The sequence below is a fragment of the Helianthus annuus genome, chromosome 14 (genome assembly GCF_002127325.2).
Source record: "Helianthus annuus cultivar XRQ/B chromosome 14, HanXRQr2.0-SUNRISE, whole genome shotgun sequence".
In the NCBI taxonomy this organism is placed as follows: Eukaryota; Viridiplantae; Streptophyta; class Magnoliopsida; order Asterales; family Asteraceae; genus Helianthus; species Helianthus annuus.
The window spans coordinates 143,174,568-143,200,196 of NC_035446.2; the positions used below are offsets into that span (position 1 = coordinate 143,174,568).

General features: G+C 38.2%; 2 protein-coding genes across 2 annotated transcripts; both read right to left on the reverse strand.

Moving 5' to 3' along the window:
* Positions 1 to 15,861: 15,861 nt before the first annotated feature.
* LOC110904092 (ribonucleoside-diphosphate reductase small chain) lies at positions 15,862 to 17,037 on the reverse strand. Its single transcript, XM_022149902.2, has one exon. The coding sequence runs from the start codon at positions 16,964 to 16,966 to the stop codon at positions 15,977 to 15,979; it is 990 nt and encodes a 329-aa protein (XP_022005594.1). The 5' UTR covers positions 16,967 to 17,037; the 3' UTR covers positions 15,862 to 15,976.
* A 1,888-nt stretch (positions 17,038 to 18,925) lies between these two features.
* Positions 18,926 to 22,703, reverse strand: LOC110904091 (uncharacterized protein YciO). Its single transcript, XM_022149901.2, has 9 exons — positions 22,444 to 22,703; positions 21,845 to 21,960; positions 21,342 to 21,395; positions 21,187 to 21,211; positions 20,935 to 21,057; positions 20,544 to 20,710; positions 20,359 to 20,428; positions 19,408 to 19,506; positions 18,926 to 19,270 (listed from the first exon to the last, which is right to left on the reverse strand). The coding sequence occupies exons 1-9, from the start codon at positions 22,630 to 22,632 to the stop codon at positions 19,205 to 19,207; spliced, it is 909 nt and encodes a 302-aa protein (XP_022005593.1). The 5' UTR covers positions 22,633 to 22,703; the 3' UTR covers positions 18,926 to 19,204.
* Positions 22,704 to 25,629: the final 2,926 nt, after the last annotated feature.

Sequence of the window (25,629 nt, forward strand, 5' to 3'; positions counted from 1 at the left end):
CAAGAATCCAAATTGAGGGGGGAGCATGAAAGAAGGCATGCAAGCATGGAAGGTCTGAATTAATGGACCCTACACTGCAGTAAAAGCATGAGGAATTCGACACTACTCAATTGCATGGTCAATACTTTGAAGTTTGTAACATTTTTGGCTTCTGACCATTGGTTACGGACCGTAAGGGTCATGGCTTACGGTCCGTAAGGGGGGTACCTGGGCGATTTCAGCAAAGGTCGGTTACGGACCGTAACTGTTTCAGCATATGGTCCGCAAGAGGAGCTTACGGACCGCAAGGCCTTAAGCTTACGGTCCGTAAGGCTGTCGCTGGCAGCAGGTTTTGGACTAGGGATGAGCATATCGGTATCCGATACCGAACCGATACCGATACCGCCTAATACCGATCCCGAATTTCACCCAAACTAGGTACCGATACCGATACCGAAACATGTCGGTTAGGTATCGGTACAGTACGGTATCGGTATTATACCGTATTTTGAGGGTCGGTATCGGTATAATACCGATACCGTACCGATACCGAAAACGCCAAAAAGTGGATACCGATAGGGATACCGATCGGGATCGGGATCGGTATGGGATCGGTACGGGATCGGTATGGGATCGGTATTCGGTGGCATATGCTCATCCCTATTTTGGACAGCTGCCTGTTCAGCCTGTTGCACCGACTTAAAATGGTGGTTTTTGAAACAAGGGTCTTGCTAGGCAGTATTTAGCCCTCTAGGGACACCTGGGGTGATCACACAACAATTGTAGACTTGCATGTCTTGATCTTAAGCTCATTGGTGCATTATACAAGGGACGTGAATTGTGACCATTTGGACATTCTTTTGCATCTTCACTTCTGGAGCTCCTGGACAACTATCAAGTTTTCTTAGGCTCCATAAACCTTCTTAGGACTCTTGTAAGTGTCCTTAACCTCCCTTAATCCATTTTAGCTTAGTTAATTAGCTAAAAGTCAAACCATCGTAATTATGGTTTGACTTCGAGATTAGTCCATAATTACTCAGTTAAATCTCGAATTAAAAATACCTATAAGTAGGTAATTATGTGGCTAACAAACCCTTAAAAGGGTATTTCCAGATTCCCACTCTAACCATGTTAATTGTCGAGTCAAAGTATACTTTAAAAAGTCAACAGAATGTTTAAATCCAAATAAATGCATAATTAGCAATGTAGGATACATGCAACCTGTTTGATCATAGATATAACATGGTAACTAATGTAGGAACATGTCCCAACATGTTCAACTCGACAATTTTCTGTTTAGACCCGGTTTGGAACCGAAAGTCGCATAGTTTGACTTTCACTTTGACTTTCAGTTCTGACCCGTTTTAGTCAAGACTAGGATTGCCTTAGAGCTTCTTTTGGGACCTGGTAACATGTTAGTATAACCCTCTGTGATTATACGGCTTGGTTCACTAGTTGTCTAATTATTATGCAAGTTTCCGTTAAATGCCATATGTTGACCATTATGCCCAAATATCCATAAAATGTGATTTTTGAAAATATAAAAGGGTAGACATCTTAGTTACTGAATTATAAACTTGTACCCAAAATTTGACATCAGTTTGAGGTCTAGATTAAGAGTTATGCTCGTTAGCGTAATTAGAAGCTTTCTTAGTAAATAATTAGCGTAATTAGCGTATAGCCTGACTAAACCCAATTTTATATCAAAACTTTATACCCACTGATATATAATAATTTTTTGGGATTTTTAAAGATTTTCATTTATTTTTAGGCTGAGCCTAACTTAGAATTCTAAGCTTATTTCGGTAATTGCCGGTTATGCCCTTGTTGGCTATAAAATGAGTTTTATAAATCCTTTTGACCTCAAACCTTTTTCTACTGATTTGTTATGATAAATATATTATTTTAAGCCTTCCAGAATTATAAAAATATCAGCTTTCCTTTGAAAACCCGGAAATGGCTCCGAATCGCCTTTTTAGGCATTTTTACGACATAGTATGTGTCAAAACTAGTTTATAGATATAAGGGTCAATACCTACTGATATATTCAGTAAATTTTTATGTAATAACAGTAAACTAAGGTTTCAAACTTAGATTTCCAGTTTTGACCTTTTAGGCTTATGTGAAATTACCAAAATGCCCTTTCGGTGCATAGAATGGTTATAACTTATAAAATTCACATATATTTGATACTATGCTTTTATAACAAAGTTAACTAAGTATATTTACTGATTCATTCAGATATATAACTCATATTGTTAGTTTTACTCTTTTATACCCTTTTAAATGACCAAAATGCCCTTATGAGGCACAATTTGAGTTTAAACTTATTATGGGCATGATAGGACATATCTTACTGATATCACAACATATTTAGTGCATATAATCTCAGAAAAATTGTATATGATTTATATGGTTACCCGTTACGCTTTTTCGCGTTCAGATTGGCTTACGTAACTAGTTTACTCATATTAGCCGAAACGGGTCAAACCGTATAATCTTTATCTTAAAATCCAGAATGTGTTTAGTTTACCCACATTATACAAGTCTCCAAACTTGTTGGGTCTAAATCACATTTCATTCCGGTTTTCGCCTTCCTCGCGATTAAACCGTATTTATTCTTTGAAACTAACCGGTCTAAGCCTAGGCTAAATTAAGGATTCTAATAGGTTATTATTAAACCTTTGTTCCAGAATAGGAGACCAGTAAAAGACACTTGCATTTGCTTGTTGTGGTTATTACTTGCTCAGGTAAATACTTTTAACTTATTTTCCCTTATACGGGCTTGGGGTACGGTATATAAAATACCGCTTGGTCGGGCAATTGACCCTAACTCATTAGTAGTTGGGTATTATCAATGTGACCCGTATGAAAACTTGTTTTGTTTGTTTTACGCCTTTGGGAGCTTAATGACCATGTCCCGGATATCCTTGGCATCATTTTACGAAATGGCCACGACCTTGACACGCGGGTGTAGGCGTACACCCGACAATGTGTCCATATTTATTAAGGTATAACCGTTGGTTTCCCGCCGCGGTTTTATACTATGTGGTGTGTCTATTAACCTTAAACCCGCCACGAACCGGGCGACTGAATGCATAACGAACATGTAATTCTTTTACAAGATTAGATTTAATTAATTATCCCCATGTTATAAAAAGTTTTGTGCCTTGTGCATTCAAATCAATTTTTAAAATGTTTTCAAATGAGTCAGTTAAATTGTATTTACCAGTGTAAACTGACGTATTTTCCCCGAAAAGATTAAGTGCAGGTTCTACACGAAATAGGCTGGCTACTCCTTAGCATCGTTAGAGTCTCGCAAACTTGGATGCCTTTATCTGTTGAACAATTTTCTCTTTTTATTTCGATCCGCCTGTGGATCTATTTCAGCTACTATGTGATACTTGGATATTACAATATGTTTGGTTGAAATAAATCTATTTTATTGCTTCCGCTGTGCATTATAATTTGTGTTGTTTGACTATGATGATATCAACTACGTCACGTTACTCCCCCACCGGGCCCACCAGTGACACGTGGAAATTAGGGTTGTGACAGGTTGGTATCAGAGCCAACACTGAGTGAATTAAACACTAGCCTTTTGTGTTTAATCTCAGTGGACGAATTTGCACATTCCTCGAGTTCCGAGTCTAGACAACGAACATAGGACAAACTCTGTTTTGTTTTTGTTTTATTCGGTCTTTTATTTTATATATGTTGGACGTTATCTTAACAATGTTTGCAGGTCAGAATGCCGCCGAGATTTCTACGAGGACGAGGCAAGGGCCCAGTTACGGGGCATGATCACGAGGTCGGACCATCGCACCGGCGAACACCCTCTGTTACTATGAGTACAAGCCCGCAAGAGCCGTGGAGACTCTATGTTGAGCCTGGGAGGCGATCAGTCTCTCTCAGTTCTTCGCCCTCATACTTGCATTATTCCGTGCCCCATTCAGAAAATGAGCCCAATAACCAACCACCTTCATTCATACCTTTACAAAGATCGAATTCTCACCATTCGTATGGCGACCCAACCCCAGTCTTTCAGAGCCGGTTCAACCCGGCTAACATCTTTCCAGAACCCGTGGGATTCAACCCACTAGGACCTGAGGATCATTTCTCAGGAGACCATGCTGACGATATGGATGAAGACACAGACCCCGTGGAACCAGCGTCCGAAACACCAAACCACCCGATCGAAATCTCCGACGGGTCATCCTTTCACGGATCACCTTATCGTGGTCCCGACAGTTATCAGGAGAGGTTCAAATAGTGGGACTGGTATTTCACCCCGTCCGAGCACTCGTCTCCTTATCAGCAGCAGCAGCAGCAACAGCAACAGGATCCTTCCGAGGATTCTCGATTCAAGGCAGTCACGGCGCCACCACCACCACCACCAGTGGAACGTCAACCGCCTCCGGAGCCCCCGAGGCGGAGAAGGTCAAACGCATGGATGTCCGTGCGAGGAGGAGTCCGTATCAGTACTCCTCAGCCTTCAAGTGGTAGTCATTATCCGCCACTTCAAGAAGAAGAAGACCCGCAGATGGGGGGTCCATCAAACCCCATCCCAGAGATCAACTTTGCGCCTATGGCGCCACCAATGGGTTTTGACAACCCAATCCCTGCTTACGCCGGTTCAGCGGCGTATAACCCCTTTGAGCAGCCGGCGCATACCCATTACAACTATGCTGATGTGGACCCATACCAGGAGGCATGGGACTACAATGCTAGTCACCCAGAGGGACCTTATGGTGGTCTTTGGACCACTGGTTACCCAACTTATGGGTACCAGCGTCCGCCACCTCCACAACCTCTGTATCAGCCGCCGCAGCCACAGTTGATCCCACCTGAGCGCCAGCAAGAGGTCCTTGAAAGATTGGACCGATGTGAACGGGAAATCCGAACAGAGCGCAGTAACACACGAGGCTTCTTCAAGGGTTTGTCAGAACTGATAAAAGGGAAGTCCAAGAGAAGGGGTCATTGAAGACCTTTTGTTTTATTTATTTTAGTTGTAATCAAGTCCCTGCGTGGACTTTTTGCTTCAGTACTCAGCCCCTGCGTGGGCTTGTCATTTTGTATTCTGCCCCTGCGTGGGCATGTCTTTTAATTGACCCCTGCGTGGGTTTGTTTTGTTTTCCCCCCTGCGTGGGTATTTATTTTCGTAGAAGTCCCGTTTAGGGCAAATGATGTATTTGTTAAGACAATTTATGAGATGTTCTAGTTTAAATTTTCATTTTATTTATTATTGTTAATTATATGCATAAAACATAAAATAAATGAAAATAATAAAAGATCTGCCATTATATTAAAATGGTAAAATCTAAAAAGAATAGAGACCTAGCCCTATGTTTTCATCAAACAAGGCCAAGATGGTAGTTCCATAATTAGATTAAGATCCATATTAACATCTCAATTTAGGACTATTCTGCGTTAATTATTAAAGGAATCTTGGAAGTAAACCTAGCCTATACGTTGTTGCAGACATGGCCAAGATGGTAGAACCCACATAATAGATTCCAATTATTGTTAACATCTGTTAGTATGTTAACAGTTTTGGCAAACTGTGAATCAGTAAAGTCACACAGGCCATCCATTACAAAGGGTTAATTTTGAATTCCCTTAATTATTTAACCGCTTCTTTGAGGCGAAGTGCCTGTGGGCAATAATTAAATGTCCTCTGGGACTAAGAACAGTGGTAGCTTATGACTCCCTGTTAATAAATGGTGATGAACTATGGTTCAAACCTACACACCTGGATACTGTGAAATCCTGGTTTATTATTAAATTAAATTGTCCTTGTGACTAGGCCTTATGTGCTATTATTAAAATATTTTTAGGGTAATGATAAAGATCCTAAAATTTTAACAAATTAACCTAAAATGGCAATTTAAAACCTTGGTTAATAAAATATAAAATACTGTAAAAACCCCTAAATATAACCTTGCCCATTAATTCCATATGTAGCAATTGAAGCTACATGGCTGGGTCGGATGAAGTGAATAGTCATCCAGGGGGAAACCACGAAAATGCCAAAATACAGTTAACTGGAGTGGAGCTTCAAGCATTAGTGGATAATGCAGTTACAAAAGCTTTAGATAGACAGTACAGTGAGTCCTCTGTGACCCAAAGTAGAACCCTGTCTACACCTCACTCTAAACCAAGAACCCATTCTGAAGCTCATAGCAAACCACCCTCTGTCCAGCCTAAACCTAAGAAAGATGATGATCGACACTCATCAAATGAGAATAGTGTCCGCCCTAAGAAAATAGTGTTCGATGATGCACCTCGCGCCAAGGGTTGCACGTATAAGTATTTTGTTTCCTGCAAGCCCCGAGATTTTACTGGGGAAAAAGGCGATGTGGATTGCATGACCTGGCTGGACGAAATGGACACTGTTGTGGACATTAGTGGTTGTGCTGAGAGGGATATGGTAAAGTTTGCATCCCAGTCGTTTAAGGGTGAAGCCCTAGCGTGGTGGAGGTCATTGGTTCAAGCCTCTGGAAAAGTTGCTTTGTGCAACATGTCATGGGAGCAATTTGTTGCTCTTATCAAAGAAAACTACTGCCCTCAGCACGAGGTTGAGAAGATAGAATCTGATTTCCTATCACTGGTCATGAAGAACCTGGATTGCCAGGCGCATCTCACAAGTTTCAACACCCTGTCCAGATTGGTTCCGTACCTTGTGACCCCGGAACCCAAAAGGATCGCGCGCTTCATTGGGGGTCTGGCCCCAGAAATCAAAGCTAGCGTGAAGGCCTCACGGCCCGCTACATTTAGATCCGTAGCTAATATACCTCTGTCTCTCACTCTGGATGCAGTGAGACGGAGATCATTGAGAAATGCTGACACTGAGAAAAGGAAACGTGAAGATGATAATTCACGTCGGTCAGGCAAGAAGCATAGGGGGAACCGTGACCACAAGAAGGGGTCTGAGACCAAGAAGGGTGATCAACAGTCGGGCGATAGGCCCAAGTGCAAGGTTTGCGAGAAGCACCATTTCGGGAGGTGCAGGTATGAACAGAAATCCCAGCCGAAGGCGTGTGGGATCTGTAAGTCCTCTGAGCATAGGACTCTTGAGTGCAAGAAACTAAAGGATGCAACTTGTTATAGTTGCAATGAAAAAGGGCACATCAAGACTAACTGCCCAAAGCTGGTAAAGAAGACTGAAGAAGGGAAGAAGACCAATGCCAGGGTCTTTTAAATGAATGTTCAAGAGGCCATCTAGAACGACAACGAGATAACCGGTACGTTTCTCATTAATGATGTATTCGCAAGAGTATTATTTGATTCTGGAGCAGATAAATCCTTTGTGGATAGTAAGTTTTGTGAGTTGTTAAAATTGCCTGTTAAAGCCTTAAGTGTAAATTATGAGGTAGAGTTAGCTGATGGAACCATGGAAATAGTTTCGACTATGTTAGATGGATGTGTTATATCCATTAGGAACCACTCTTTTCCTCTATCCTTATTACCCTTTAAGCTAGCCGGTTTCGATATAGTGTTGGGTATGGACTGGTTATCGCATAACCAAGCTCAGATAGTGTGCAACAAGAAACAAGTGGTGATCAAGACTCCATCTGGTGAACCACTTACCATTCAAGGAGATACTCAGCATAGATTGCCTGAGCAAGTGTATATGCTAAAGGCGTCCAGATGTTTGAAGAAGGGTTGTGTCATTTATATGGCATAGGTGACCATTGGTGAGGAAAGACCCAAGATCGAAGATATTCTGGTCATCTCTGACTACCCTGAAGTTTTCCCGGAAGAACTACCTGGTTTGCCACCAGATAGGCAAGTGGAGTTTAGAATCGACATCATTCCAGGAGCAGCGCCTATTACAAGAGCACCATATAGGTTGGCACCAACAGAAATGAAGGAATTGAGAGCGCAGCTAGATGATTTGCTAGCCAAAGGTTTTATTAGACCTAGTTCGTCTCCATGGGGAGCACCAATCTTATTCGTCAAAAAGAAAGATGGTTCGATGCGTTTGTGCATCGATTACCGTAAGCTTAATAAGGTCACTATAAAGAATAGGTATCCTTTGCCCAGGATCGACGATCCGTTCGATCAATTGCAAGGAGCAAGCTACTTTTCCAAGATTGATCTAAGGTCAGGCTATCATCAACTGAAGGTTAAAGATGAAGATGTGCACAAGACTGCATTTAGGACTCGTTATGGTCATTTCGAGTTCCTAGTGATGCCTTTTGGGCTCACTAATGCACCTGCCGCATTCATGGATCTCATGAATCGCGTCTGCAAGCCGTATTTGGATAAATTTGTCATTGTCTTCATCGATGACATCCTCTTCTACTCGAAAAGCCAAGCTGACCACAAGAAGCATCTTCGATGTATTCTTAAACTGCTTCATCAAGAAAAGATTTATGCCAAATTCTCTAAATGTGAATTTTGGCTACGAGAAGTCCAATTCCTTGGACATGTACTCAGTGAGCGTGGTATCCAAGTGGATCCCGCTAAGGTTGAAGACGTCATGAATTGGCAGGAGTCAAAGACGCCTACGGAGATTCGCAGTTTCTTAGGACTGGCAGGATATTACAGGAGATTCATCGAGAATTTCTCAAGAATTGCAGCACCCCTGACCTTGCTGACTCGCAAGAATAGCAAGTTCAATTGGGGATCTAAGCAGCAAGAGTCATTCGACATTTTAAAGAAAAAGTTTAGTAACGCCCCAGTGTTGACGTTACCTGAAGGAATTGATGAATTCGTAGTCTATTGTGATGCATCACACACCGGGATGGGTTGTGTGTTAATGCAAAAAGGCAAGGTCATTGCCTATGCTTCACGACAGTTAAAAGTGCATGAAAAGAATTACACCACCCATGATTTGGAGTTGGGTGTCGTTGTATTTGCACTAAAGCTATGGAGGCATTATTTATATGGAACTAAGTGTGTGATCTATTCTGATCACAAGAGCCTTCAGCATCTGTTCAATCAGAAAGATTTGAATATGAGGCAGCGACGTTGGATGGAAACTCTGAACGATTATGACTGTGAAATAAGATACCATCCAGGCAAGGCCAACGTAGTCGCAGATGCCTTGAGCAGAAAAGAAAGAGTGAAACCAATAAGGATCAATGCCAAGAGCATTGAAATCAAGAATAGTCTGAATGAAAGGTTGTTAGCTGCACAGAAGGAAGCTGTGTTGGAAGCTAACTATCCTAACGAAAAGCTAGGAGTAACTGAAGAACAGTTATCCTATGGCAAAGACGGAATTCTGAGATTAAATGGAAGGATATGGGTTCCTGTTTATGGAGGTCTTCGAGACATTATCCTTCAGTAAGCCCACAGTTCCAAATATTCCGTTCATCCTGGAGAGGATAAGATGTACCAGGATGTGAAGGCAAATTATTGGTGGATAGGCTTGAAGAAGTCTATAGCTGCCCATGTAGCCAAATGTCTGACATGTGCTCAAGTTAAGGCTAAGCATCAGAAGCCGTCAGGTTTGCTACAACAGCCTGAAATTCCCACTTGGAAATGGGAAATGGTGACGATGGATTTCATTACCAAGTTGCCTAAGACACAGAAGGGAAATGACACTATTTGGGTGATAGTTGATAGACTGACTAAGTCAGCACATTTCCTACCCATTAAGGAAACTTACAGTTCGGACATGTTAGCCCGACTGTACGTTGATAAAATAGTGTCCCTGCATGGGGTACCAATGTCTATTATCTCTGATAGGGATACTAGATACACTTCGCATTTTTGGAAAAGCTTCCAACAGTCTCTGGGCACGCAATTGAATTTTAGTACGGCTTACCATCCTCAAACGGATGGGCAAAGTGAGCGTACCATTCAAACCCTAGAAGACATGCTGCGTGCATGTGTGATTGACTTAGGAGGTAGCTGGGATAGGCACCTACCTTTGGTCGAGTTCTCCTACAACAATAGCTACCATACCAGCATTCAGGTTGCGCCTTTTGAGGCACTATATGGTAGAAAGTGCAGAACGCCCATCTGTTGGGCAGAAGTAGGAGACACTCAATTATCAGGTCCTGATTTAGTCTTCGAGACAACGGACAAGATTGTCTAAATTCGTGACCGCCTGAAAGCTGCCCGAGATAGGCAGAAGAGCTATGCGGATAAAAGGTGAAAACCCCTCAAGTTCGAGGTTGGTGATAAAGTTCTGCTCAAAGTATCACCCTGGAAAGGGGTGATGCGATTTGGTAAGAAAAGTAAGTTAAGCCCGAGGTATATAGGACCATTCGAGATCATCAAATGTGTAGGATCAGTGGCTTATAAGTTAAACTTACCTGAAGAGCTCAGTGGTATTCACAATGTGTTCCACATCTGCAATCTGAAGAAATGTCTAGCTGATAAATCACTAGTCATACCACACACAGATGTGCATATAGACGAGAGCTTGTAATTTGTGGAAAAACCTGTGTCGATTGAGGATCGACAGGTAAAGAAGCTTTGAAGGAAGTATGTGCCTATTATCAAGGTCAAATGGGATGGCCGTAGAGGTCCCGATTATACGTGGGAGTTAGAGTCCACAATGAAAGAAAAATACCCTCAATTATTTTAGTAAATCTCGAGGTCGAGATTTCTTTTAAGGGGGTCAGGATGTAACACCTCGAAAATTCATGTCCAATAAAATAAAGACACGTGTCATGTGTGACAAACGTGTCAGGAACTCGGATCAAATATAAAGATGTATGGTAGGATTTTTAAGAGGGCGTCATGTTATTAAAAATACCTCTGAACGACCCAAGGGCAACATGTTATTAAAACACCTCTGAGCGACCCAAATTTACAAATCCCAAGATCCTTAAATTGTTTGATAAACATCTTATATATTAACCGGTTGTTTCTAAATAAATAAAATTCCATCTTTTATATGGAGGTTGGACTATTAATAATGTTACTACAAGAAATTCTGATTTTGAATCCTAATCTAATGGGAGTTGGGAGTTGTTAATATAACTTGTTCAACTATTATGAGAATTCAAGACTTTCTTGTAATTTCCGTCACTTTAAAATCCCACAAGAATCCAAATTGAGGGGGAAGCATGAAAGAAGGCATGCAAGCATGCAAGGTCTGAATTAATGGACCCTACACTGCAGTAAAAGCATGAGGAATCCGACACTACTCAATTACATGGTCAATACTTTGAAGTTTGTAACATTTTTGGCTTCTGACCATTGGTTACGGACCGTAAGGGTCATGGCTTACGGTCCGTAAGGGGGGTACCTGGGCGATTTCAGCAAAGGTCGGTTACGGACCGTAACTGTTTCAGCATATGGTCCGTAAGGCTGTCGCTGGCAGCAGGTTTTGGACAGCTGCCTGTTCAGCCTGTTGCACCGACTTAAAATGGTGGTTTTCGAAACAAGGGTCTTGCTAGGCAGTATTTAGCCCTCTAGGGACACCTGGGGTGATCACACAACAATTGTAGACTTGCATGTCTTGATCTTAAGCTCATTGGTGCACTATATAAGGGACATGAATTGTGACCATTTGGACATTCTTTTGCATCTTCACTTCTGGAGCTCCTGGACAACTATCAAGTTTTCTTAGGCTCCATAAACCTTCTTAGTACTCTTGTAAGTGTCCTTAACCTCCCTTAATCCATTTTAGCTTAGTTAATTAGCTAAAAGTCAAACCATCGTAATTATGGTTTGACTTGAAGATTAGTCCATAATTACTCAGTTAAATCTCGAATTAAAAATACCTATAAGTAGGTAATTATGTGGCTAACAAACCCTTAAAAGGGTATTTCCAGATTCCCACTCTAACCATGTTAATTGTCGAGTCAAAGTATACTTTAAAAAGTCAACAGAATGTTTAAATCCAAATAAATGCATAATTAGCAATGTAGGATACATGCAACCTATTTGATCATTGATATAACATGTTAACTAATGTAAGAACATGTCCCAACATGTTCAACTCAACAATTTTCTGTTTAGACCCGGTTTGGAACCGAAAGTCGCATAGTTTGACTTTCACTTTGACTTTCAGTTCTGACCCGTTTTAGTCAAGACTAGGATTGACTTAGAGCTTATTTTGGGACCTAGTAACATGTTAGTATAACCCTCTGTGATTATACGGCTTGGTTCACTAGTTGTCTAATTATTATGCAAGTTTTCGTTAAATGCCATATGTTGACCATTATGCCCAAATATCCATAAAATGTGATTTTTGAAAATATAAAAGGGTAGACATCTTAGTTACTGAATTATAAACTTGTACCCAAAATTTGACATCAGTTTGAGGTCTAGATTAAGAGTTATGTTCGTTAGCGTAATTAGAAGCTTTCTTAGTAAATAATTAGCGTAATTAGCGTATAGCCTGACTAAACCCAAATTTTATATCAAAACTTTATACCCACTGATATATAATAATATTTTGGGATTTTTAAAGATTTTCATTTATTTTTAGGCTGAGCCTAACTTAGAATTCTAAGCTTATTTCGGTAATTGCCGGTTATGCCCTTGTTGGCTATAAAATGAGTTTTATAAATCCTTTTGACCTCAAACCTTTTTCTACTGATTTGTTATGATAAATATATTATTTTAAACCTTCCAGAATTATAAAAATATCAGCTTTCCTTTGAAAACCCGGAAATGGCTCCGAATTGCCTTTTTAGGCATTTTTACGACATAGTATGTGTCAAAACTAGTTTATAGATATAAGGGTCAATACCTACAGATATATTCAGTAAATTTTTATGTAATAACAGTAAACTAAGGTTTCAAACTCAGATTTCCAGTTTTGACCTTTTAGGCTTATGTGAAATTACCAAAATGCCATTTCGGTGCATAGAATGGTTATAACTTATAAAATTCACATATATTTGATACTATACTGTTATAACAAAGTTAACTAAGTATATTTACTGATTCATTCAGATATATAACTCAGATTGTTAGTTTTACTCTTTTATACCCTTTTAAATGACCAAAATGCCCTTATGAGGCACAATTTGAGTTTAAACTTATTATGGGCATGATAGGACATATCTTACTGATATCACAACATATTTAGTGCATATAATCTCAGGAAACTTGTATATGATTTATATGGTTACCCGTTACGCTTTTTCACGTTCGGATGGGCTTACGTAACTAGTTTACACATATTAGCCGAAACGGGTCAAACCGTATCATCTTTATCTTAAAATCCAGAATGTGTTTAGTTTACCCACATTATACAAGTCTCCAAACTTGTTGGGTCTAAATCACATTTCATTCCGGTTTTCGCCTTCCTCGCGATTAAACCGTATTTATTCTTTGAAACTAACCGGTCTAAGCCTATGCTAAATTAAAGACCCGTTAGGATTCTAATAGGTTATTATTAAACCTTTGTTCCAGAATAGGAGACCAGTAAAAGACACTTGCATTTGCTTGTTGTGGTTATTACTTGCTCAGGTAAATACTTTTAACTTATTTTCCCTTATACGGGCTTGGGGTACGGTATATAAAATACCGCTTGGTCGGGCAATTGACCCTAACTCATTAGTAGTTGGGTATTATCAATGTGACCCGTTTGAAAACTGGTTTTGTTTGTTTTACGCCTTTGGGAGCTTAATGACCATGTCCCGGATATCCTTGGCATCATTTTACGAAATGGCCACGACCTTGACACGCGGGTGTAGGTGTACACCCGACAATGTGTCTATATTTATTAAGGTATAACTGTTGGTTTCCCGCCGCGGTTTTATACTATGTGGTGTGTCTATTAACCTTAAACCCGGCACGAACCGGGCGACTGAACGCATAACGAACATGTAATTCTTTTACAAGATTAGATTTGATTAATTATCCCCAAGTTATAAAAAGTTTTGTGTCTTGTGCATTCAAATCAATTTTTAAAATGTTTTCAAAATGAGTCAGTTAAATTGTATTTATCAGTGTAAACTGACGTATTTTCCCCGAAAAGATTAAGTGCAGATTCTACACGAAATAGGCTGGCTACTCCTTAGCATCGTTAGAGTCTCGCAAACTTGGATGCCTTTATCTGTTGAACAATTTTCTCTTTTTATTTCGATCCGCCTGTGGATCTATTTCAGCTACTATGTGATACTTGGATATTACAATATGTTTGGTTGAAATAAATCTATTTTATTGCTTCCGATGTGCATTATAATTTGTGTTGTTTGACTATGATGATATCAACTACGTCACGTTACTCCCCCACCGAGCCCACCGGTGACACGTGGAAATTAGGGGTGTAACACCCAGGCTCACCAAGACTCCATTATTGTCAAGATTTGACCAGATTGATTTGAATCACCGTCAAGAACAAACAACAGATCAGACCCCCAAATACAAGAAACCCTAGACTCAACAAGAGACCCAGGATTCAACGAGCCCGGAGAAGAACAACGGAAGCAAATAACCAGAACGATCAAAGCTCTGATACCATGTTAACAATACATGGATCAGAAATACTCAAACGATTATTCAGCAAAAGATATCGAAGAATACAACTACAACGACTGAAACAACAAATTCTCACAAGCAGATCATCAACACGATGATCTGCAACACTCAAACACTAAACCCGTTACGACGAAGACAAAAACTCAATAGGAGATCTTCAACAAACGAGCGAATCAACGAGCGACTTAAAAACCCTAAGAGAGAGAATGACCAGAACGATATCTCAGTTGTTATCCACCAAGTGCAACAAAGAAGCTTTAATATACACGGTCAATACGTCTTCGAATCAATAGTCTCAAGTCTTCACAAGCCCAGTAGGAAGAGCTCATATCTTCATAAGCCCATGTCACTTCTTTTACAAAAAAAAATGTGATTGGTTGAAAGGGGTTGGGGCCCACCATTCACCCTCTCTCTCCCACCATTCTCTTCTTCACCAAGCCGGTGAGTAGTCACCGCCCAAACCACTCACCGCTCACCGATTGAAGGCCAGCACCACTTCACCGCACGACAAAGTCCCCTCCCCACTCCACTCACCGAACCCACTCTGCCCACCCTAATATTGCAAAAAACTTGATAACCATAGATCTGGACCATCTAGTTGAAAAGTAACATAGGGTGCACATTGTACATTAAAGAAAAAACACACAATAAAAAGAACAAAACTAAACTAAAAAATAACTTATAAATGATGAAAATGCACTAACAAAAAATATATTGTATATCTTTAACAGAAGGTATGAATTTTCCTCTATTGTAAGTTATCTTCCCGACAATGTCCACTGTTCCTTATTTGTCAGGCTCTTAGAGCATTCACATCCAACCCACTAAAATATGTGAGTGGAGTTTTTATAATATAAAAAGTATAAAAAGTGGTTGTGAGTGGAGGAGAGAGAAAATGTTACTGTTCATCTGTATATTTGGGGGGACACTGTTCACCCCCTATAATTTTTTAATATATTTTGAAAGTGGTTGTGAGTGGAGGAGTGAGAAAAGGTAATAATAAAGTTATAAAAAATATTATTTAATTGAAAAGGAGAGAGAAAATATAGTGTTTTTAGTGTAATTTAGGGTGAAAATATAGTGGAGTGGATGTGAATGCTCTTAGTTTAGTGATTTCATACCAATGGTCCAGTATTATTTGTTACGGTAGTTGTTAGACTTTACCCTTTTGGTTTACCACAGGTCTCTCTCCTTTGGTACTTGTCCCAATGGTTCAGCCTTGTCATTTGGTCTGGCCTGGATCATGTTCTTTCGGTGTTGTCACGTTGGTACAGCCGTAGGGCTTCTTACATCAACACCACCTTATCACTTTCAGATTATATAAGTTGAATAAATCTTTAAGCATGTAATGGAGCACTTATAGTTTAGAAACTAAATCAAACTCCATTTTAAGTTTGCCTTGGTTTATTTTTAACTTTTAACAACCCAATATGTGATAACAAACACATGTAACATTTCAACCAAACAGGATACCAATAGTAGTAACATATAAACTAAATTGTAAGTAACATATCAACTAAACAAGGTACCATTACAATAAACCAACAATAACATGCGGTAAATGTGTAAACAACATCAATTTCAATTAACCCCTAATTTAAAAATCATCATCCATCTTAAAGACATGATTATCCACACCCCCATTCAAATTCGACATCACAGAAGCCTTCTGATACTCCCCAACCCTCTTCTCAAAAAAATTCGTCTTCCCCTGCAACGATATCAACTCCATCCAATCAAACGGGTTCTGCACATCATACAACTTCCCATACCCCAACGCATTCAACAACCGATCCGCCACAAACTCTATGTACGTACTCATCAAACCCCCATTCATCCCCACCAACCCACACGGCAACGCATCACACACAAACTCCCGCTCAATCTCCACCGCATCCGCCACAATCGCCTTCACTCGCTCCTCGGTTAGCTTCATCTTCAACAAACTGTAGATCAAGCACGCGAAATCGCAGTGTAAACCTTCATCTCGTGAGATTAATTCGTTTGAGAATGTCAGTCCCGGCATTAACCCGCGCTTTTTCAGCCAGAATATCGCACAGAAGCTTCCTGAGAAGAATATTCCTTCGACGCAGGCAAAAGCAATGATCCGCTCTGCAAACGATTCGGATCCGTCGATCCATTTCAGCGCCCAATTGGCTTTCTTCTGGATGCAGGGGATGGTTTCAATCGCGCGAAATAGACGATTCTTTTCAGTGGAATCTTTGATGTAGGATTCGAGTAACAGACTGTACATCTCGGAGTGGATGTTTTCAATGGCGATTTGAAAGCCGTAGAACGCACGCGCCTCGGCGATCTGGACTTCCTTCATGAATCGGCCGGCGAGGTTTTCGAGGACGATGCCGTCTGAAGCGGCGAAGAAGGCGAGGACGTGAGTGATGAAGTGGCGTTCGCCGTCGGTTAGGGTTTCCCATTGACGGTGGTCTTGTGAGAGGTCTACTTCTTCTGCTGTCCAGAATGAGGCCTCGGCTTTTTTGTACATTTCCCAGATTTGGGGGTATTGGATTGGGAACATGCAGAAGCGGTCTGGGTTTGGGGCGAGTAGAGGCTCTTCAGGGATTGAAGGCATGTTTGGTTTGCGTGAGTGAGTGAATTAGGGTTTAAAGAAAAGTGAGAAAATTAGGGTTTGAGGAAATGTGAAGGGGGTGAAGGTGTTTATAATGGGGAATTGCAGGCGTGGTTGAAAAGGAAGCGGGAGGTTTTGAAATTTGGGGGAGAATATTGCGGGAAATTTGGGGATTAAATATTGAAAAAATTGCCCGCTCCTGTGCCAACTTGCAAATTCATAGCGGGAGTTTGAAATTTAAGCCCTTTTTCATGGGGGGTTTTAGTTGGAACCTTTTAATACAACGGAATTTTCATGTTTGTCTAAAGATATATATCAGTATCTCGAATTTTGCTCAAATTTTGTAGTTGCAAACATTACAAGTGATGAGTGAAAGTAGAAACCAACTAAACCAAATCAAATTGACCGGTCTGTTTACGGTTTTAAATACCAAGTTTACAGTTTGTAGAACCTGATTAGGTAGTTCGGCTCATAGTTTGAAACATGTGAATGTCGTGTAAAACAAGCTATAGATTTTATCAATTTGGAATATTTCGGCTGTTAACAACAATCTAATTTATTCCTAATTCTAACCACGGGGCTTAAACCCTCAACTTCCTGAGGATGTTGTTTTACACACCTGGATACGAACACACAGATTAAAACTTGGCACCGGTCATGTAAAACTATAATTACTATTTTTCTTATATTTGGAATATTTAGTTATAAGTATAATATTTATGAACCATATTTATAGTTTTTTTTATGTTTAAACTAGGTTAGAACCCCGTGTATTACACGGGTTGAATAAATACAATTTTATATACCAAATAATAAAACAATATATATTTAAAAATCTCGTTTGTTATATTGGTTGAATAAATGTAATTTTATATATTAAATAATAAAAAAAGTTATATATTTAAGAACCCCGTGTATTATACCGGTTGAGTAAATTTAATTTTATATATTAAATAATAAAAGTTACATTTTAAGAACCTCGTCGAGCTGAGGAGCGAGACTAAGTTCGACCGTTAGGGAGACTAAAGCGAGAGGTTGTGTTATACGGGTTGAACACATGTAATTTAATATACCAAACAATAAAAAGTTATATCTTTATAAATCCTATGTATTATATGTATTGATTAAATCTAATTTTATATACTACATAATAAAAAAAAGTTATATTTTTAAAATCCCGAGTATTACACGAGTTGCATAAATGTAATTTTGTATAGTAAAAAATAAAAATGTTATATCTTTAAAAAACTCGTTTATTACAAGGGTTGAATGAATCTAATAAAAATTTATAATTTAAAAAAAAACTAACGGATATAATCGATATATGATGGATGGGGTGATTGTGGTGATTCTTCTTATAAATGTCACGTAAACATAGTGATTCTCGTATTTGAGTTGAGAATTGAACACGAAAATATAAGTATAGAACCAATAAACACCTTTTAAACATTTTTGAAATAGGTTATACCCTTAACTTAGTTTAATAAAATAAATAAATCATTGAAATTAATTGAATTAGGGCTAAGGACATAGCTTGCAAGAGTTTGCAAACATCAAGTACGTTTTCTGTAATTATTGAAGACAAATGACACAATTTGTAATAAGTGACATACATAAAGGACGATTTTTGTAATTTACTCTATTTTAAAATATTATATATATTATCTCCTATATGAATTGTTTAAATTTATATTAAATTAATTGTATAATTATCTTTTAATTGATATTAATTATCTATAAAAATAGATGGCTTTAATGAATGACACGTGTCCAAAACTTGGTTTCTTTTATTATAGTAGATAGATATAAGTTGCTAACGGTTTTTAAGATATTAAAAAATCAACTTAAATCACAAGATTGTGTACGGCAAACCCGACCAACTTGGCTGGTTTTGTCTACCATTTTTCGAAACTGTGGTTAGCGGTTCAATACATAATTCACTTTAAAGCCGGTTGAGGTAGGTCATGAACACCCCTAACATTAAAGGGCCATCATCATTTACATTGTAGGCGAGCCATGATTGAGCCACAGCACAATGTTTAGGTCCAGGAACAGTTTTGAGCAATGAGAACATTTTGCAATTTGAAATTAAAAGACTGAATATACAAGTGACCAACATCAACAATATGATTGATTTGTGGCCTATCAAAAGCTGAGATGTCAACGCATGGTAGTGATTCCAAACTTCAAACCTTTACAACTATAACACGGTGTTAACTGTTAGCTATGCAGCAGATGTAACTAACCCTCTTGATCTTTTTCTTCGACAGCATCATTTGGATCAGCCATCCATGGTTGTTTAGAACCCTAAAATCAATTAACATACAGATATCAGATTTACAGCAAAATTTATGGAAGTGGTTCAATCTGTGCAATATCGACAGTTCTTTGTTTAGGTCAAAGTTTGGTCATCAACAGTCAAAATTGGAATTGATAAAGAGTACCTTTCCTTGACGAATAATTGTTGGGGGAATCTGAAGCATGTCCACTACAGTAGATGGGTTAGCCAATCTAACACCCGCATCGATGACAAAATTAAGTCCCTGAGTAATATTTGTTGGTTAAAATAACTCTGACAACAACCATAGCTAGTGGAAGAGTTGCCAACATGGGCGGGTCAGTTAATGGGTCAAAACTGGTCCAGATTTGGTTGACCCACAAACACAGGGTCCACTTATTTAAAAGTCCATTAATAGTTAATGCTGTATACTACAATGGTGATCACAGAAATAAGAATATGATGACAATTTTATTCGTTTGAGTAGAACTATGTGTGCATTTTTCACTTGTTCCCCTTTTAGCTTAATCTTTCAAATTTGACAAGTTTGAGATAAAAGTCAACCCGTTTATAAGTAGGGGTGTTTAGCATTCGATTCGGATTCGAAAATTCAACTCGATTATCAAGCTTCGAGTTCGATTCGAATTTGTGATTTTCAATTCGATTCCTTCGAATTCATATTATACATATATATATTTTGTTATGTATATATACACACACACAAACACAGGAAAAAACTTATAAATTTGGGCCAAACTCTAAAAGCCCTTATAATTAGTTTGTAGAAGTTTTAAAAATGAAGTAAAATAAGTTATTATTTAGGGTGAGTTTGAATTAAATCGAATTTATTCGAATTCGAGTTTCAAATACGAATACGATCGAATTTCGAATACGAATTCAAGTAAAAAAATTCGAAAAATTCGCTTCAAGTAACTCGAAAATTCGCTTCGATTAATTCGAAAATTCATTATTCGATTCGTGAATCATAAGTAAAGGGTCAAAATTGCTACCTCTATGTCATGGAGTAATAGATTCCACAATGTGAATATTGAACCCAATGGTCAAACTTTATTTTTTAAAACGAGTGTGATAATTTAAATGCGAACTTCCAGGGTACCTCAGGTCCGTATGTATCAGCTATTAGAACCGGATCGATTATCCATTGATTTTCCTGGGGTGACCTGACACTGAAACAAAAGATGCAAGTATTTTAATCATTGCCGTTATAAATTCAGAATAAACGAAATTTACGTGATTAGTTAGTTATGCAATTAATGGAATTATAAGAGGGGCAAATCTTACCTTGTGGAAATTAGAGGTGCGCCCATCTTCTCCAATACAGCTTGGCATACAACATCGTCAGGTATACGGACACCCAAACTTTTTCTAGATGCGTATTTGGGAATGGCGGGCCCATATTTTACACATTGTTTAGGTAAAGCTTTGCTTGCAGTTAAGATGAAAGTGTACTGTTATATTAATAAAACACGTATAAGAAAAAATAAATGAAGGAAACCGTCAGCTGAGCTGGCAGGCTAATAACAGCAGCCCAAACCAAGTAACAAATAGGTTAAAACTTGAAAGGAGGGAAAATAAAACCGTAGCCTGCCCAACCCGCTCATCTGTGACCTCTAAACCTACTCACAGGCTCAATTAATGTGAAAATATTTAAAAGTAACCAGATTGTACTTACAGGTCCAGGCACACAATGCTTTACAGCCCGAAAATAGTCTGAAAGGCCATTACTGTTCCCACGAGGAAATCCAGTTGTATATGTGTCTATGTCATGTAGGGAACGACACAAAATGCTAAATGGCTGCAAAAATGATAAGATGTCATTATAATAAAAATAATAATAATAATAATAATAATAATAATAATAACAATAATAATAATAATAAAAAGAAACAGAAAAACATAAAGGCTATGATATAACGATATTTACCTTGGATGTTTCTACTTCTTTAAGTCTGCGTTAAAAACATGAAAAAGAGATAGTGCAGTTATGAATTATTACTATAATAACCAAATAGACTTTGATTTTTATCTCAGGAATAATGTGGAAGAGAAAGGGGGTGGGGTGGGTACAAAAATATCTACCTTCGAAGACGTTCAATGGCATCATGGTTATTCATATCACAGACCATTGCATACCTATCAAGAGTATAAAAGAAATAACATCATAAAACCGTAGTGTATTTCATATTTCACTTAACCTTGTTCTAATATATTCTCCAATAATGGTATTTAAACACATGCCAATCTTTAAGAATTAGGCATGTCTCTCGCACATTCTGTTGGACTTAATATTACACATAATACTAGTAAACACAAATATTACAACAGAATGCGTGCACGGCTTGTTAACAAGTGATAACTATGTACACAAACAAATGAAAAAAACACTAGTGGCTAGTGCTAATATGAGATGCACATAAACTCCGTATACAGGGGTGGATTCAAATGGGAACTACTAAATATTTGGGAATTATTTGATTCATTAGTGAATACTCTATTTGTGAACTCATTAGGAACAGTAGCATATCCACTAATGAATACATGTATTAATCGGTAAATACAATATTGTTGGAAGTGCAACTTACACAGTGTCGGTTGGAATCACCCCAACTGCTCCACTTTTAAGAAGTTCAACAGCCGAATCCAATTTCCATGTGTCTGATCCTTCTGGATCAACTTCAATATAGAGCAATCCATCCTCCTGATATTTCAATAATATCATAATTAAGTTTCATGTAGAGCATTAAACTATCGACCCCTTTCTTACACAATTTCCTTTTACAATCATGGAGAGAGTTTCAATATCATGTATCCTGCTTATTTACATACATCTTTCCTAAAAATTTATTCCCCAAATCATCATGTCAATAACCAGCAATAATCAAATGAAATTGGACAGGAATACACAGGATTAACACTGTTTTATGGATTAATTAAACCCATTTTTAACTACATAGGATTAACCGCGGGAATTTAGAGCTTTTCGTATGAAATGAAACTAATTTTATCAGTCAAAATTAGACAATTATATTCGGTCAAAATTCCTAAAAAGTTGTGATGACATAGAATACATGGTATGATATGATGATGTTAAAAATCACAAACAATCCCGGCTACAGCTTTGGACCATTGATCATAAATCTAAAAGTTGAAAAATAAGTTAATCGAGTGGTCTAAATATTACCTTGGGAAGACGAGGGACAGAGTACTTGAGGCGTTTAGGGCTTTTCTTAACAACAGCAGAGACTACGAAACGAGGAGGTTTTTGTGAGAGTTGGAAGGACGCATTGGAGGTGAAGGGAGTTGGAGACCGCCGGAGCGGAAGCGGTGTTGCGGCGGCGCAAGTGGTGGTTTTGGTTTGCAACGCCACCATGGTTTCTTTCACGGAAATTCTGGAAGAAGAAGCAGGCCAGGCAGCATATCCTAGTTTCAAACCGAATAATCTACACAACATATTCCAATTTATATCGCATTGTGTTGCATATTCCAATTTTTATCACATTACAAAACCGTGACAAATAGCACCAATATCACAACACCGACCATCAACACTGAAGGTACGGTGTGTTAATGCGAAGAAAAATTAGAATGAAACGTAAAAAATAAAAAATAGTAACTAAGTTGATTTTAGACCCGCGCGTTGCAGCAAAACTATCAAACGGGAAAAAATAAACGACATAAAAACGTTGAATCACACACGCACATTGCGTCATGTTAACTCGCAAAATTTAGAACAAAACGTAAAAACGTTGAACCACAAATGAACGTTGTATCGTATTAACTCGCAAAATTTAGAACAAAATGTAAAACAAAAGTTTTGCGACATATGAAAAGTATAAAGTTGTGAGGTTGGATAAAATAGAAAACTTTTAGTTTAAAAGTAAAATCGAAAGTAGTTTTTAGTTAAAATTGTAATACAATTATTTTTTTTTTTTTTTGCAAACCTCTCTAAGCATAGAGTAAAATTTTTCTATACACCAAAATATTGCTAATTTATAATAGGTAAATAGTAAATTAGGTCTTGGGTTCGATTCACATAATGGGTTAGGTTTCTTTCTGAATTTGTGTATATGCATTATAGCCTAACTAGTTTAATACCCGTCCGGTGGACGGGTTACGTTGATGTATTATATTGTAACAACATGAAAGAGAACATATGAACACAAAGAAATAAAGTAAAGTCAAATTAAACAAAATTATATGAACAACGCGACAAACAAAGCTAACCTATACTAAGGCAATGGGTTTCCCTTGGAATGTTGGGCATGCCGGGTCATCAGCTCCGTCCTTCAAATTTTCAAGTAAAACACTCACTTTGACCTATATAACTTCTAAGCCATCTATTTAAACTTCTTACCTGCATTTTTCAATCTTTAAGTCAGTTTCATGTGTGGACACTTCATCTCAATACTCATGTCATCTCAACAAAGGACAACACATTTCAAACTGATACGTAAATGAGAATTTAACAACCATTTAGCTATCTTAAGCAGTTGAATGTGACTTCAAAGTTAAGTTTGTTTTCTTAACCTATAAAGCATTATTCCTCGCTCAGATCATGAATACGTGTCAAAATCAACTAAGAGAGCAGACTTCCTTATTGAAAATGGCGCTCAACCTATCAAAATTAACCGTGTCTTCCAGAAAAAACTTAAGATGCAAGGCTCGTTCTGCCGTAGCAAACCTAACAACCAGGGCTCTAGTCATCCCATCCTTCAACAGCCTTACAACCTCTATTTGCACTCGCAACCAAACACTTATCGGTAGTCGTCATAGGCACCATATACTCACAACCGTTCAACAACGGTCCAGCAATTCCTAGTGGTAACTGCACATATCCTACCGGCATCTCACAACACTGCCCTAAAATCGACTTGTATTCAGATCCTTCCAACCCTTTCAAATTTTCAGTAATTGTTTATGCATATGAAGGGCGACCATATTGTAATAGTTTTGGTGGACATCAGTCCATGCCCTATGCCTCAGAGACATGATTAATGGCAACTGATATCACATAACTCAAAATTAAAACCATAGATATGCAAATCAACACAAAATTGATCCATAAAAAACTCTTTAATTTAGGGAGAATCCCATAACTGTGATAAATACGCAAGCAAAAAGTATTAATTGATGAAAAAAACTCTTTGGTTTAACCAAAATTGAAACATATTTGAACAGAGACCTGATACTATGGGAAAGAGAAGAAAGGACCGAATACCATCAAAGATGAAAATTTGAAAATGCCAAGACGAGGAAAAGGCGAACGCGGGTAGGGGAGAATATAAACCGTCGCTGACTGCATGATTGCAATAACCTCCATAAAAACTTCTAATAAAAAAAATGATTTTAAAAAGTCAGGCTTAAAAGCTTAGAACTTTGAATGGTCAAGATAAACCCAAAAAAAGAGTTAACTTTAATGGGAACATACGAATATATAATTTCGTAAACTAATTTAACTTTCTTGGTGATTTGCTCTTCCGACACAACCCGACTCGGTTTGGACCTGAAACTATTTTAACCCGTTACCCAACCAGCCTGACCCACCCAGGTAAGAGTATACCTTAGCTTCAGTAGGTAAGAGAAGATGGAGAAGAACTTCAAAAGGTTCGACATCTGCAACCATCACTACAAGTTCAGATATACCTTGTCTTCAGCGGCTAGGGGAAGACGGTTTGAAGTTTTCAACACATTTAGCCGTTTAACCCATCCTTTCTGACTTGTTTCATATTATGATTTGTAAATAACCCAAATTGACCCATTATTTAGAAAGCGAGCAATCGAATATGCCAACACTAATTCTTCATAATGGATGTGTTTGAGAGTTGAAACAATAGTAGTTATAAAATAAAAGATTAATTTTAGAAGAGGTAACCAAGTGGTAATCTCCTACATTGTTTTATTCAAAGATTTCGAATAAATTTTTTTATAAGCATGATTATTATTTACTGGAGAAGAAATGATTGCAGGTCAGCCACCCAGCCTGACTCAACCTGTACTGAAAATGGAACATTTCAATGAAAATGGAAAAAAAGAAAAACTTTCAACATATGAACATGGAAGTTGAACACCGCCGTCTTGTCCACAAGCAGAATAACCACAAGTTTCCTCTTACGCGCTCAACAGCCAAAGCTCTTCTAAATCAGTATGTTGTGTGTCATTCATCATATATAGATTTAAAATATTAACAATTAATAATTTAAGTCAAATGAGTCAAACTTGGCGCACCTAAAAGTAAAGTAAGAACAGGATAGCGAAGGCATAGTAACTTAAAACAGCAATAAAAGGGCCTGAATCAGTGAAGGATGGGTGACATCAGTTCCGAAGATTATGGTTGGATGATCACTACGTAAGGGAGCCTACTCATCAC

What these genes read in the sequence shown, in the direction of transcription:
- LOC110904092 (XM_022149902.2), bottom strand. Translation starts at nt 16,966, where the DNA reads ATGCCTTCAATCCCTGAAGAGCCTCTACTCGCCCCAAACCCAGACCGC.
- LOC110904091 (XM_022149901.2), bottom strand. Translation starts at nt 22,632, where the DNA reads ATGGTGGCGTTGCAAACCAAAACCACCACTTGCGCCGCCGCAACACCG. An exon ending in GTGATTCCAACCGACACTGT is followed by an intron (nt 21,396 to 21,844) that starts GTAAGTTGCACT and finishes TACTCTTGATAG; the next exon opens with GTATGCAATGGTCTGTGATA. An exon ending in CTGATACATACGGACCTGAG is followed by an intron (nt 19,507 to 20,358) that starts GTACCCTGGAAG and finishes AATATTACTCAG; the next exon opens with GGACTTAATTTTGTCATCGA.